The 14,260-nt window shown below is 41.3% G+C and overlaps 1 protein-coding gene across 1 annotated transcript in view; it reads right to left on the reverse strand.

Moving 5' to 3' along the window:
* The window catches only part of dcbld1 (discoidin, CUB and LCCL domain containing 1), a 123,865-nt gene that overhangs the window by 23,600 nt on the left and 86,005 nt on the right, over positions 1-14,260 (reverse strand). The window contains exons 8-10 of the mRNA XM_078542203.1: positions 8,654-8,869; positions 4,480-4,604; positions 3,995-4,142 (exon numbers count right to left, since the gene is read on the reverse strand). Of these exons, the coding sequence (XP_078398329.1) occupies positions 3,995-4,142; positions 4,480-4,604; positions 8,654-8,869 (489 nt within the window). The remainder of the gene's footprint in view (positions 1-3,994; positions 4,143-4,479; positions 4,605-8,653; positions 8,870-14,260) is intronic.

Genomic DNA, 14,260 nt, shown 5'->3' on the forward strand with positions numbered 1-14,260 from the left:
TGATGGATGGAAGGTCATTGATGAAGCAGCTGAAATTGGTTGTGCCGAGGACACCACCATGAGGAATTCCTGCAGTGACATCCTGGTGCTGAGATGTTTCCTGCAGGTCAGTCAGGTAAGGACGCAAATTTCCTTCCCTAAAGGACATTAGTGAACCAGATGGCAATCAACAACGTTTTCATGGTCATTAGACTTTTAATTCTAGATTTTTATTGAATTCAAATTCCACCATCTGTCATGGCAGGATTCAAACCCGGGTACCCAGAGCATTACCCTGGGCTTCTGGAATACTTGTCCAGCAACAATACTACGCCATCACCTGGCATGGTATTAATCAGGAGATTAGAGAAGCATGTAGCATGGGTAATACAGTGATCATGGATGACTTCAATATGCACATAGACTGGGTAAATCTAATGAGCACTGATGCTGTGGAGGATGAGCTCCTGCAGTGTGTTAGGGATGGTTTTCGAGAGCAGTGTGTTCAGGAACTGACTAGAGAACAGGCTATTTTAGATCTAGTATTATGTTATGAGAAAGGGCTAATTAATAATCTTTTTGTAAAAGAACCTTTAGGGATGAGTGACCATAATCACAGAATTTTAACAGCACAGAAGGCGGCCATCCAGCCCACCGTCTCTGCAGCAGCAATTATACATTCCTTCAAGGCACAAAAACTCAAAAAGAAAAGTCAGTCAACTGAGGCTAACAAAGGAAGTTAGGGATTGTATAAGATTAAAAGAAAAGGCCTATAAAGTTGCCTGATATTGTAGTAAACCTGCGGATTGGGAGCATTTTAGAATACAGCAAAGGAGGACCAAGAAACTGATAAAGGAAGCGGGAATAGAATATGAAAGTAAACTAGCAAAAAATAGACTGTAAAAGCTTCTATAGGTACGTGAAAAGGAAACGTTTGGCTAAGACAAATGTGGGTACATTACAGGCAGAGTCAGGGATGGCGGAGAAGCTAAACAATTACTTTGTGTCTGTCTTCACTGAGGAAGATACAAGGAATCTCCCAGAATTAGACATCCAAGGGAGTAGGGAGAATGAGGAATTGAAGGAAATTAGCATTAGTAAAAAGGTTGTATTGGAGAAATTAATGGGACTGAAGGTTGATAAGTCCCCAGGGCCTAATATTCTACACCCCAGAATGTTGAAGGAAGTATCCATGGAGATAATGGATGCACTGGTGCTCACCTTCCAAAATTCTATAGATTCTGCAACATTCCCTGCAGATTGGAAGCTCACCCCACCACTTAAGAAAGGGGAGAGAGAGAAAACACGGAACTACAGACCAGTTAGCCTTACATCAGTAGTAGGGAAAATGCTGGAATCTGTTATAAAGGATGCGATAAATGGACACTTAGATAATAGTAATCTGATTGGGCATAGTCAACTTGGATTTATGAATGGGAAATCATGTTTGATGAACCTGTTGGAGTTTTTTTGAGGATGTTACTAACATAATTGGTAAAGGGGAGTTGGTGGACGTAGTGTACTTGGGTTTTCAGATGGCTTTTGATTAAGTCCCCCACAGGAGGTTGGTTAGCAAAATTAAAGCGCATGGGATAGGAGGCAGGGATTAAGAATTAATTAACCGGCAGAAAACAGAAACAAGAATAAACGGGTCATTCTCACAGTGGCAGGCTGTGACTAGTGGTGTACCACAAGGATCAGTACTTGGGCCACAGCTGTTCACAATGTATGTCAATGCTTTGGATGTGGGGACCAAATCTAATATTTCCAAGTTCGCAGATGACACCAATTAAGTGGGATAGTGGTGTTGTAAGAAAGATGCAAAGCGGCTTCAAGGGGATTTAGACAGACTTAGTGTGTGGGAAAGAGCATGGCAGGTGGAATATAATGTGGAAAAATGTGAGGTTATCCACTTTGGTAGGAGGAGCCAATGTGCAGAGTACTTCTTAAATTGCGAGAGATTAGAAAGTGTCGATGTACAAAGGGAACTTGGTGTCCTCATCAATAAATCACTGAAAGTTAACATGCAAGTGCAGCAAGCAATTAGAAAGGCTAATGGAATGTTAGTCTTTAATGCAAGAGGATTTGAGTATAGGAGTGGTGGAGTCTTGCTTCAATTGTATAGAACCTTGGCTAGATCGCACCTGGAGTAGTGTGTATGGTTTTGGTTCCCTTACCTTAGGAAGGATATTATTGCCATAGAGGGAGTGCAACAAAGGTTCACCAGACTTGTTCCCAGGATGGTGGGACTGTCCTATTAAGAGAGATTGGGGAAACTGGGCCTGTATTCGCTAGAGATTTGAAAAATGAGAGGTGATCTCATTGAAACCTACAAAATACTTAAATGAAACACAGGGTAGACACAGGAAGATGTTTCCCCTGGGTGGGGAGTCTAGAAATAGGGGACACAATTTCAAAATAAGGTATTAGCCACTTAGGACCAAGATGGGAGAAATTTCTTTGCTCAGAGGGTTGTGAATCTTTGGAATTATCTAACCCAGAGGGTTGTGGAAGCATAGTCATCAAGTATGTGTAAAACAGAGATTGACAGATTTCTAAATAGCAATGACAGAAAGGGATATGGGGATAGTGTGGGAAATAAGCATTGAAGTGGATGATCAGCCATGCTTGTATTGAATGGTGGAGCAGGCTCAATGGACTGAATGGCCTACTTCAGCTCCCATGTCCTAAAGTACTGTCCAAGTTTTCAATGGCTGTTTCCCTTACAAGTGATGGATTTGTGCATTAAAGCAACATGCAATGAATAGTATCCACCAAGTTATGGGATGGAATCTTATTGCAAAGGTCATGTTTTTCCAGCTAAAACATGAACAACTATAACATAATTTCCATCATCTTTTTATGTTTATCGTTCTTAGTGGATTTTATCCAAATTTCCATGTTCTTAAACGTAGACCAGCGTCCCTCAAGTAAAAAATTCAAAAGCAGGAACTGCTTCAGTAATTTTGCAGCGAGGCCATTTTTGAAATGCAAAGCGTCTGTCTGTGCCCAGACTTCCATTAGTCTCAAATGTGGCAAACTGAAAATACTTTTCAGGCATGCTTCACCAGTATCACTTAATAAATGTTTTATGACGGATGCGCAGACATCCATTGAAAACTTTTAAATGCAAATTCCTCTTTTGGTTCACCATTGATCAGCACCCATGTCATCTTATGGATTAGGCCCCATCTGCCTTCTCAGTTTTACCTAAAATATTCTATCACACTCTTCGAAGAAGGGCAGAGGTGGGGTTCTTCTGGTTTTCCGGCAAACATATATCCCTTTAATTAACACCAGTAAAGCAGATTATGTGATAATTTATATGTGCTGTTTGTGGGACCCTGCTTTGTGCAAATTGGCTGCCATTTTCACCTACATTACAAGATACTTCAAAACTACTTAATAATCTGTGACACACTTTTATACTGCATGTCGACATGTAAGGTGTTGTATAAAAATACTTCAATAGCAAAGATAATTGGGCAGAGTCTCAGAAAAGCTCTTGGTTGGCTGTCACCTGTTTTGTGTTACTGCCCAAGAAGAGTTTCTGTCCCTATGTTCATAGCACAAAATAAGTGTGCTTTTAACCTTTATTATTTCAATCTCTTATCCTTAATAATGTAGAAGTAACCTGAAGTTTCCTTAAAATAAAAGATCTGTAAAATCCTTCAGCGTAGTCAGAAATAGAGTAGGCACTTCATTCAAAAGTCATTATTTAGCTGTAAAGTGCTTTGGGACATTCTGAGGTGGTGAAAGACACTATTATAAATGCAAATTTTTCCTTTCTAATGGTCTTTGAACATCAGGTAATTAAGTCAAAAGAACATTCACACAAAATTCATGATTATTATACAAATATTGCAGGTATAGTGATAAAAGATTGATTTACTGGAAATATAATTAGAAACTCTACATCATAATGCACTGACCGATTTTTGTTAAAAATGAGTCAATTTCATGCCAATGTGTCCTTCACATTAGGATTTTCTAATTTGAATCAAAATGTACTCACATCGTACTTGCCGGCATCCTATTAACTCCACTTTCATGGCTATTCTCTGACTCCAGCTTTGTGGAATGACACGAATGTAACGTGCAAAGATGGGAGGGATGAAATTATTGCGGGTCAGTTGACAGTAATCAGTATTGCCCTCAAATATCTGCAATTAACATTTATTGTGTTACGTTTTGAGAAGAGCATAAAACATTTTTAAAATACCCTACATATCACTACCATTATCACTAAGCATGAGCATTGGCAGCTATAGCTGTAGAACATAAAGAACATGCCTACCTTTGCTTATAGCAGTTTAATATTTGAAAATTTTAAAATAAAATACATTATAATCAATGCCTATTTGCACAAATATAGATTTCCAGAAGTGTTTTTTTTTTAGATAATCTCAATCAAAATGCAGTTAATTTAAACAATGAATAGCTATGATCAGTTGAGACTTCTGAACTGATGTAAATCCACATTTTCCCAAACACACTTACCCGTTCAACATTGTTGTTGCTTTCTTTGTAAACCTTCCATTTTTGACCATCTTTGCTGAAGGACACCTTATAAGTCTCTACGTAAAAGAGAAAACGTGGAAGTGTGGAACCTGTGGTTATGATTCCTGAAGAGATTACAAAACAATATAAATATACTATTTTCATTGACAATTACATTTTGCATAAATATGTTGGTATCGTGCACATTCTTTGGGGGAGGCCATTTAGGATTGAGATGAGAAGGAATTTCTTCATTCAGAGGGTGGTGGATTTTTGGAATTCTCTGCCCCAGAGGGTTTTGGAGGCTCAGTTGATAAGTATGTTCAAGACTGAGATCGATAGATTCCTATATATTAAAAATATCTAGGGATATGGGGATAGTACAGGAAAATGGTGTTGAAGTAGAAGATCAGCCAATGATCTCATTGAATGGTGGATTGGGCTCGAAGGGCTGAATGGCCAACTCCTGCTCCTATTTCTTATGTTCTTATGTTCATTAAGGGTCCACAGGGTTATATGATTTAGAAGAGGTGATAGAAAAATACGAATGACCTCTTCTGAATTTTTAATATTGCATTATTTTGAAGACTTACAATGTAGTCATGTTGCATAAAGAATTATCCTCAGATTCCAAATGAAATACAGTAATGGAGTAGTTACCAGTTACACCCTTGACCTTCTCTACTCAAAGACCCACTTCTGAACTTGATGCATGATTAGCATACAGCTATTCAGCTCCAAGTCAACCATACTTTCTTCATACTGTTCATATTCTGTTCTACATTTGGCTCAACTTCAAATTAAACCATTATACATTTATTCCAACACACAGCTGTAGGAATTTTTGGCACAGTGCATGCTGCACATCATTTGGAAAGGGAGGTAGGGAGAGAAGGAACTGATGGTCAAGTTAATTTCTTAAGCATTGTCTAAAATAATGACATCACAAAGATTAACATTTTTCCAAGATTAATTTCTGAAAGGTTACTCAGGAAACATTTTATAAAAAAATAAATGCCGGAAGGATTTACCAAGTAACGCAGCATTTGTAAAGGAAGGAAAAAATGTTGATGTTTAAGGCAACATTATGAACATATTGCAGCAATTTCATCATTTCAAATTAATAATACTCAAAATAAAAGTAGAATCTCTAATTACACGTAGTTTCCTTCAGACTCTCGATGGAGTCGTGCGAGAGGTTGCGTGGGATTTTTTTAGTATGTAACAGGGTAAGGAGGTCTGGGAAAGGAAGAGTAACTTTTGATATTGGCCTCTGAGCAGCATATCTGACATCATTCCTGTGCAACTGCTATGTTTGCCACAAAATACAAACATGCCAGACACATTACACCTAATGCACTGTTGTACAATGCCTGTATTTGATTGTGATTCAGCTTGATGTAGGAGGGGGATATGACTCCTAAAGGTAGCATATTTACAGGATAACCATTTATTTAAATGACAATATGATCTGCAGTGTGATTCTTTGCAGACAAAAATAAAAACGGGCTCATACATCACCAATTGTATAGGATCTGGAGGATAATTTTGTGCTTTGTGTTTATCTATTACTGCAATACAGCAAATTCACTGAAGCAACATATTGCATGACTGAATGAAGTGAAGAGTATTACACAAGTCAAATAGTATTGAAAGATATGTACCTCGCAAATATCTCTAATGGTATTTATCTACCATTTTGAAAAAAACATGCCCAGTAACAGAAGTTACTCTTCCTTTCCCAGGCCCTCGTAGCCTGTTATACACAAAAAATCCAAATACATCTTACATGATGTACTGTTTTCACTTATGCTGCAAATCATTTGTTTATTCTCTCCAGCTGCTTCCAGAATTGCCTTTTTCAGCTATTTGCATAGCAGAAGAAATGTTTTCTCCTATTTACTTCTCATTCTTCCATTTAAAGCACTTCCTTATCACTGCCTAGAGTCATCTTTCCTTACTGTCAAATCTCCAATGGCCACTAAATATCGATCAACTCTGTTTTACTATCCAAGATCAGCATCAAACCTTGGCTCCAGTGGTGCAAAATAAAACTCTTCCAAACACTACCTCAATGCTGAATTTTTATCAATGACCTACAGTTTGAGAGACATTTTTTTTCCTGGTCAAATCAGTCATTTGGCAATAACAAATGGAAAATCAGGGAAACCACACACTGAATATGTTGACTCCTGCACCCAATTCTCTGATCTACGCTCCATTGTGTTGGGAGGGAAGCCTTCCAAAACTGGCCTTAAAAAAAAGTTCATTTTGACTCCAGCCCTCACACCAAATCGAGTATATGCCTTTTTAGGTTTTGATTTCTACTAAGGGCAGAATTGTCCCAGATTTGCACTAAGTGCAGTAGCGGGTGGGTAAAACGATGTTTTACCCACTGGCCACGATGATGGGTTTTCACGCCATATTGTCCCAAAACCGCCGCATTATTTATGCATTCCCAGGAAACATGCCATTTCCATGGCAGGCTCTGATTCGCCTGCCACGCCGTCACCTCGCCGCTTCATCACGCCAGGCACAACATTCGAAGTACAGCAGCGCTCAGTGCTTCTAGCCCAGGGCTGCAGCAAAGAAGACATGGCCCCGAAAGGCAAGAAGACTGCAGCCCTCGAGGGCCTTTTGGACGCCGCGGACGCCCACTGTGATGTCCTCTACCCCCACTTTGGCCACAGGTGGGGCAGCTACATTGCCACTCTGGCTTGATAGGTGACGGCAGTGGTGACCAGTGCCAATATTGAACAGAAGAGGTTGGCCATCCAATGTAGATAGAGGATGAATGATCTCACCTGTGCTGCAGGGTATGGCAACCATCTCATCACTCTAAACTCACACACTCAAGCCCATCACACATTCACTGGTGTCTCACTCACTGCCAGCTCAAAGGACATCGCCACCTATTCTCACACACATACCCACCTGACCTCATCTCCTCTGGAGACTACCTCCTCAGCCCTCACCATCTTGTGGCCACTTGCACAGATCAAAATGTGCCCCCCCACACACCCTGGGATACCCCCCTTTTCCCAGTACAGCCCTCACCCTGCAGCCTCTTCCCTTGCCTGAGGCCACTTCTCCCCCTTCCCCAAATAAGCCCTAGCCCTGCAGCTGTACAAAGCCACCCCGCCTTACAGCTGGCCTGATAAGTAGATATCTGCCTGTGAGCCCCCCAAAATGTGGTGTGGTGCTGTCTGAAGCCTGGCGCTGATGACTGCAAGTGCTGCCTGAAGCAAGGTAGGCAAACAAACCTTGAAGACCGGAGCGAAGTGCAGCTCGCCGGGTACATGTCACTTATGTGTAGTTGTGAAGCATGTCTGTGTGCTATCACACCAATGTGGGCGGACGATCCAGTGTTGGGGGGTGATTCCTGCGGGCTAGCCTTATAGTGATATGCAGATGTAATACAATGAGGTTTCCGATGGCCAATGGCGGGAAACATGGTTGCCATCGATGGGTTGAGCGGACAATCACAAACTGGTTTCATGACGCCGTGAAACCAACTTTTGGCCTTCTTGCCATATTGTCCGCTCACGCCGCTGAACATGCCCGACGCCATCAGGCACAGAAAATTCCAGCAATCATATCTTGACAAGAGCATAAACTAGTTATATCGTGATACTGGCAAGTGCCAATAATATATATACACATGAGATTAAAGTCTTTGAATATTGTACACACTCAACATGTTCAGATGAAATTTCTGCATCTGCTATTTTAAGGGTTCAATTTATTTTAAATCAGTTAATGCTGCAGTTAAAATAGCAAAGGTATTTCATTCAATTTTATTTTAGGGTGACACTTTTTAAAGAGTTTATTTTATTTGCAATATTCATTGAACAAATGAGGATATTTGTTCCAGATTTAAGCAAAACTAGATTGCTAAGAACTCCAGAAAATATTAGAGTGCAGCAATTAAACAATCACGAAAGCAACATCCTTATTTGTTAATTTTAGGAGCACAGTTGTTTACACTAAGCAAGATTCAACATAATCTTAACACCTTGTTAGTATGAAGAAAAAATTAATTGACAGTAATGCTGTAAAATACATTCCCTTCATCAATCGCATTTGAACCAATATGCCTTTTGAACACCTATAATCTAAAAATATTTCTTGAACTCCTCCTTGTATAATTAAAAATAGTTGACTTATAACTAACCTGTGAGGTATTTCTTCTCTCCCAAATCTATTTCAAGCCATTGTTGGCTACTGTCTTCAGCAGCAGCCCATCCAGGCCCTGGAACATTAAGTCGTGCTTTGCCTGGAGACCAACTGGTAACTTGACCGTTTTCATCTGTCCATTGCCAGAACGATGTGGCATTGATCTGATGTTCTGCAATGTGTCCCAATTCCATTCCCAATGGTCGGTTACAACCTGAGTAAAGACAAGGATATGTTCATTTTTAGGGCTGGGCGATGCAGCTATATGATAACACTGTGGGATTAGGATTCAAAAAGAACATGGACTAATGTACTATGGCCATCTGGGTTACTTTAACTGAAACTAGTTTAAATTCTGTATGCACCAATAACAAGAAAGCAAGCCAATAATATATCATGGGCAAAAATGCTTCATGTACATCACATCACTCCAAGTAGCTCCCTCACCTGCAAATTTAACGTTGCTTGGGAGGGCCATATACACACGCATCATTATGGAGATTTGTGCCAAGCCTCCAGAGTTTCAGTGTTTTGTGGGCTGTGTGGAGACTTAGACCATAAGACCATAAGACATAGGAGCAGAAATTAGGCCATTCGGCCCATCGAGTCTGCTCCGCCATTCAATCATGGCTGATAAGTTTTTCAACCCCATTCTCCCGCCTTCTCCCCATAACCTTTGATCCCCTTACCAATCAAGAACCTATCTATCTCGGTCTTAGATACACTCAATGACCTGGCCTCCACAGCCTTCTGTGGCAATGAATTCCATAGATTCACCACTCTCTGGCTAAAGAAGTTTCTCCTCATCTCTGTTCTAAAAGGTCTTCCCTTTACTCTGAGGCTATGCCCTCGGGTCCTAGTCTCTCCTACTAATGGAAACACCTTCCCCACGTCCACTCTATCCAGGCCTTTCAGTATTCAATCAGATCCCCCCTCATCCTTCTAAACTCCATCGAGTATAGACCCAGAGTCCTCAAACATTCCTCATATGTTAAGCCTTTCATTCCTGGGATCGTTCTCGTGAACCTCTGGACTCTCTCCAGGGCCAGAACATCCTTCCTGAGATATGAGGCCCAAAATTGCTCACAATATTCTAAATGTGGTCTGACCAGAGCCCTATAAAGCCTCAGCAGCACATCACTGCTTTTATATTCTAGTCCTCTCAAAATAAATGCTGACATTGCATTTGCCTTCCTAACTACTGACTCAACCTGCAAGTTAACCTTAAGAGAATCCTGGACTAGGACTCCCAAGTTCCTTTGCACTCCAGATTTCTGAATTCTCTCCCCATTTAGAAAATAGCCTATGCCTCTATTCTTCCTACCAAAGTGCATGACCTCACACTTCCCCACATTATATTCCATCTGCCACTTCTTTGCCCATTCTCCTAACATGTCCAAATCCTTCTGCAGCCTCCCCGCCTCCTCAATACTACCTGTCCCACCACCTAACTTTGTATCATCTACAAACCTAGCCAGGATGCCCTCAGTTCCTTCATCTAGATCATTAATGTATAAAGTGAAAAGTTGTGGTCCCAACACTGACCCCTGCGGAACTCCACTAGTCACCGGCCGCCATCCTGAGAAGGACCCCCTTATTCCCATTCTCTGCCTCCTGCCAGACAGCCAATCTTCTATCCATGCTAGTACCTTGCCTCTAACACCATGGGCTCTTGTGCTCATTGTAACTTTTGCATTAATTGTGCATGCTGAGCAGCAAATGCTGTGGCTGCTGTTTGGTTAACACATTATCCACCTTTGCCTGTTTAATCATTCAAATTCATCATTTATGGGGAACAGTGTGAAATTCCTCACATGCTATATTGGGCACCACCCAGTAACCGAGAACACGCCCCATGGATAAAACAATTCTATAAATCTGGGCTCTGCTACAAAGGCTGAGTTCGCTACCTCCCTCTTTGCCAATCCCTTATGCAGAGTCAGCTAGCGGCAATTCCTCCAGCCCAATTCCGTTTACATGTGGTTTCCCCAAATAGCCAATAAGTGATATTTGGTCATTAGGACTCGCCTTCCCACCCACCCTTGAGCTGTCCCCCATATTACGGTGGGCGGGTAAGGTGATAGCCCGTCCCCTTAGGCCTATTGAGGCCCTTAATTGGCCAATTAATAGCCAGTTAAGGGCCTCATTCCACCTCTGCCACAATAATATGTGCATCTGGGGAAAGTGGACCTCACCCCTGGCCTCCAAGAACCAAACTGACCACCGCCATCCCCCACTCCACTCACTAGGGTCCCCAATCCCTCCCAACCAAAAACAGCACCCACACCCAGAAGATAATCAAGGTCCAATGATTTGCAAACCATACCTATCATATTTTTTTTAATTCATTCACAGGACATGGGTGTCGCTGGCTGGGCCAGCATTTATTGCCCATCCCTAGTTTCCCTTGAGAAGGCAGTGTCTTCTTGAACTACTGCAGTCCATGTGATGTAGGTACACCCACAGTGCTGTTAGGGAGGGAGTTCCAGGATTTTGACCCAGCGACCGTGAAGGAACGGCGATGTATTTCCAAGTCAGGATGCTGAGTGGCTTGGAGGGGAACGTCTAGATGGTAGTGTTCTCACCTATCTGCTGCCCTTGTCCTTCTAGATGGTAGTGGTCGTGGGTTTGGCAGTTGCTGTCTAAGGAGCCTTGGTGAATTCCTGCAGTGCATCTTGTAGATGGTACACACTGTTGCTACTGTGCGTCGGTGGTGGAGGGAGTGAATGTTTGTGGATGTGGTGCCAATACATTCTCCATGAGTACTACATATTGGTTTTGACAGACCCTTTTACTTAAAGGTCTTTCTGTACTACAGTCAATGCTCTGCACAGTAACACTTGTCAATCAGTAATTAGGACCTTTATAAAAAACTACCCTCCATTTTCTGACTGACATTATTTTAACCCTGGTAGTAAAATAATGCTGATAGAAAAGTGCTGACCACTACATCTAGTTTCAAGCCATGACTTTTTGCAGCAGGCCTGAAAGACAAAACTTAAAAACAGCCTGTATAAGTTGGTAAAGAATGAGGTGAGACAGGTCTGGGGACCAAGGGGGTAGTGTTTGAGGAGCCTCCGCCCCTGCAACTGTCCAACAATTACAAGGCTCTTGCAAGCTGAAGGCTGTATTGCCTGCCCGGTGCCAGGGTTAAGCATATCTCCTCAGGGCTGGAGAGGAACTTGGAGTGGGAGGGGAGGGATCCAGTTGTCGTCGTCCACGTTCATACCAATGACGTTGATAGGTCTAGAAAGGAGGGTCTACTGAAAGAATTTGAACAGTTAGGAGTTAAATTAAAAAGTAGGACCTCCAAGGTAATAATCTCGGGATTACTACCTGAGCCACGGGCAAACTGGCATAGGGTAAATAAAGTCAAGGAGTTAAATGCGTGGTTCAAAAATTGGTGTAGGAGGAATGGGTTTTGGTTCATGGGGCACTGGCACCAGTACTGGGATAGAAAGGAGCTGTTCTGGTGAGATGGGCTTCATTTGAACCATGCGGGGACCAGTGTCCTGGCAAATCAATTAACTAGGGCTGTAGAGAGGGCCTTAAACTAAATAGAGATGGGGAGGATTCTGGGTAAGGGATACGTAGGCTTATAAAACAAAAGGATATGGTGGCATTGCAGGTCAGCTACTTAGGTAATGATATTCAGTATGATACCAAGGGTGTGACAGGAAGGGACAGAGTGTACAAACATTAAAAAAAGCAACAAATATAGTCAAAAAGGGAAAAAGATGGTAAAATAGTAAAAACGCAAAATTAATGACTCTTTATTTAATATTCGGAACAAAATAAATGAAGTAACGGCACAAATAGAGATTAATGTGCATGATCTTATAACCATTACGGGGACATGGTTACAAGGAGATCAAAGCTGAGAACTAAATATTCAGGGGTATGTGACTTATTGAAACGACAGGCAGGAAAGAAAGGGTGGTGGGGTAACATTGTTAGGATGAGATGGAATAAGTACAATAGCAAGAAATGATCTTGGATTGGGAAAATCAAATTGGCAGAGGTATCCATGAGCAAGAATTCATAGTGTATTCGGGACAGTTTCCTGGAACAATATGTTGTGGATCCAACCAGGGATCAGGCTATTTTGAACCTGGTAATGTGTAATGAGGTAGGTTTAATAATTGATCTCAGAGTAAAAGATCCTGTAGGAAACAGTGACCATAACATGGTAGAATTTAGCATGACAGTGAGAAACTTGGGTCAGAAACAACTGTGAGAAACTTAAATAAGGGTAATTTCAAAGGAATAAGGGCAGAGTTGGCTGGAGTGGACTGGGAAAGGAGTTTAGCAGAAAAGACGATTGATGAACAATGGCAGATGTTTAAGAAAATAGTTCATGATTCAGAACAAAGATATACCCCTGTGAGGAAGAAGGAAGTTAAGGATAGTATCAAATTGTAAAAAAAAGCATGCAATGTGGCAAAGGTTAGTGGTAAGCCAGAGGATTGAGAAAGTTTTAAAAAACAACAAAAGATGACCCAAAAAAAAGAGGGAGAAAATAAACTTTGGGGGTAAACCAGCAAGTAATATAAAAACGGACAGTAAGAGCTTCTTTAAACATATAAAAAGGAAGAGAGAGGCCAAAGTGAACATAAGCCCCTTACAGAATGAGGCTGGGAAATAATAATGGGGAACCAGGAAATGGCAGAGGAGTTGAATAAATACTTCACATCAGTCTTCACGGTAGAAGACACTAATACATTCCAAAAATATTAAATAATCAAGGGGAAAAAGTGGGGGGAGGAAATAAATACAATAACTATCAGTAGAGAAAACGTACTAGGAAAACAAATGGGGCTGATAAGTTCCCTGGACCTGATGGGTTGCACCCTAGGATATTGAAGGAAGTAGCTACAGAGATAGTGGATACACTGGTAGTAATCTTCCAAGAATCCTTAGATTCTGGAAAAGTCCCAGAGGTTTGGGAAACTGCCAATGTAACTCCCTTATTCAAAAAGGGAGATAAAAAGAGAGGTAACTATAGGCCAGTTAGCTTAACATTTGTCATTGGGAAAATGTTATAGTCTATTAAAAAGGATGTAATAGCAGAGCATTTAGAAATACATATTGTAATCAAGCAGAGTCAGCATGGCTTCATGAAGGGGAAATTATGCCTGACAAATTTATTAGAATTCTTGGAGGGGGTAACAAGCAGGATAGATAAAGGGGAACCAGTAGATGTAATATATTTGGATATCAAAAAGGCGTTCAATAAGGTACCACACATAAGGCTACTTAATAAGAGCCCATGGTGTTGGGGGTAGTGTGTTAGCATGGATAGAGGATTGGCTAACTAATAGAAGACAGAGAGTTGGGATAGGGTGGCATTTTTAGGATGGCAACCTGTAACTAGTGGAGTGCCACAGGGATCAATGCTAGGGCCACAATTACTTACAATTTAGGTTAATGGCTTGGACGAGGGAAGTGAATGTACTATCACCAAGTTTGCGGATGACACAAAAATAGCTGGAAAGGCAAGTGGTGAGGGTGACCCAAACAATCCAGAGAAGGATACAGACAGGCTAAATGAGTGGGCAAAAACTTGGCAGATGGAATACAATGTGGGAAAATGTGAGGTTATGCA

This window comes from Cetorhinus maximus, chromosome 5 (assembly GCF_964194155.1).
Source record: "Cetorhinus maximus chromosome 5, sCetMax3.hap1.1, whole genome shotgun sequence".
NCBI lineage: Eukaryota > Metazoa > Chordata > Chondrichthyes > Lamniformes > Cetorhinidae > Cetorhinus > Cetorhinus maximus.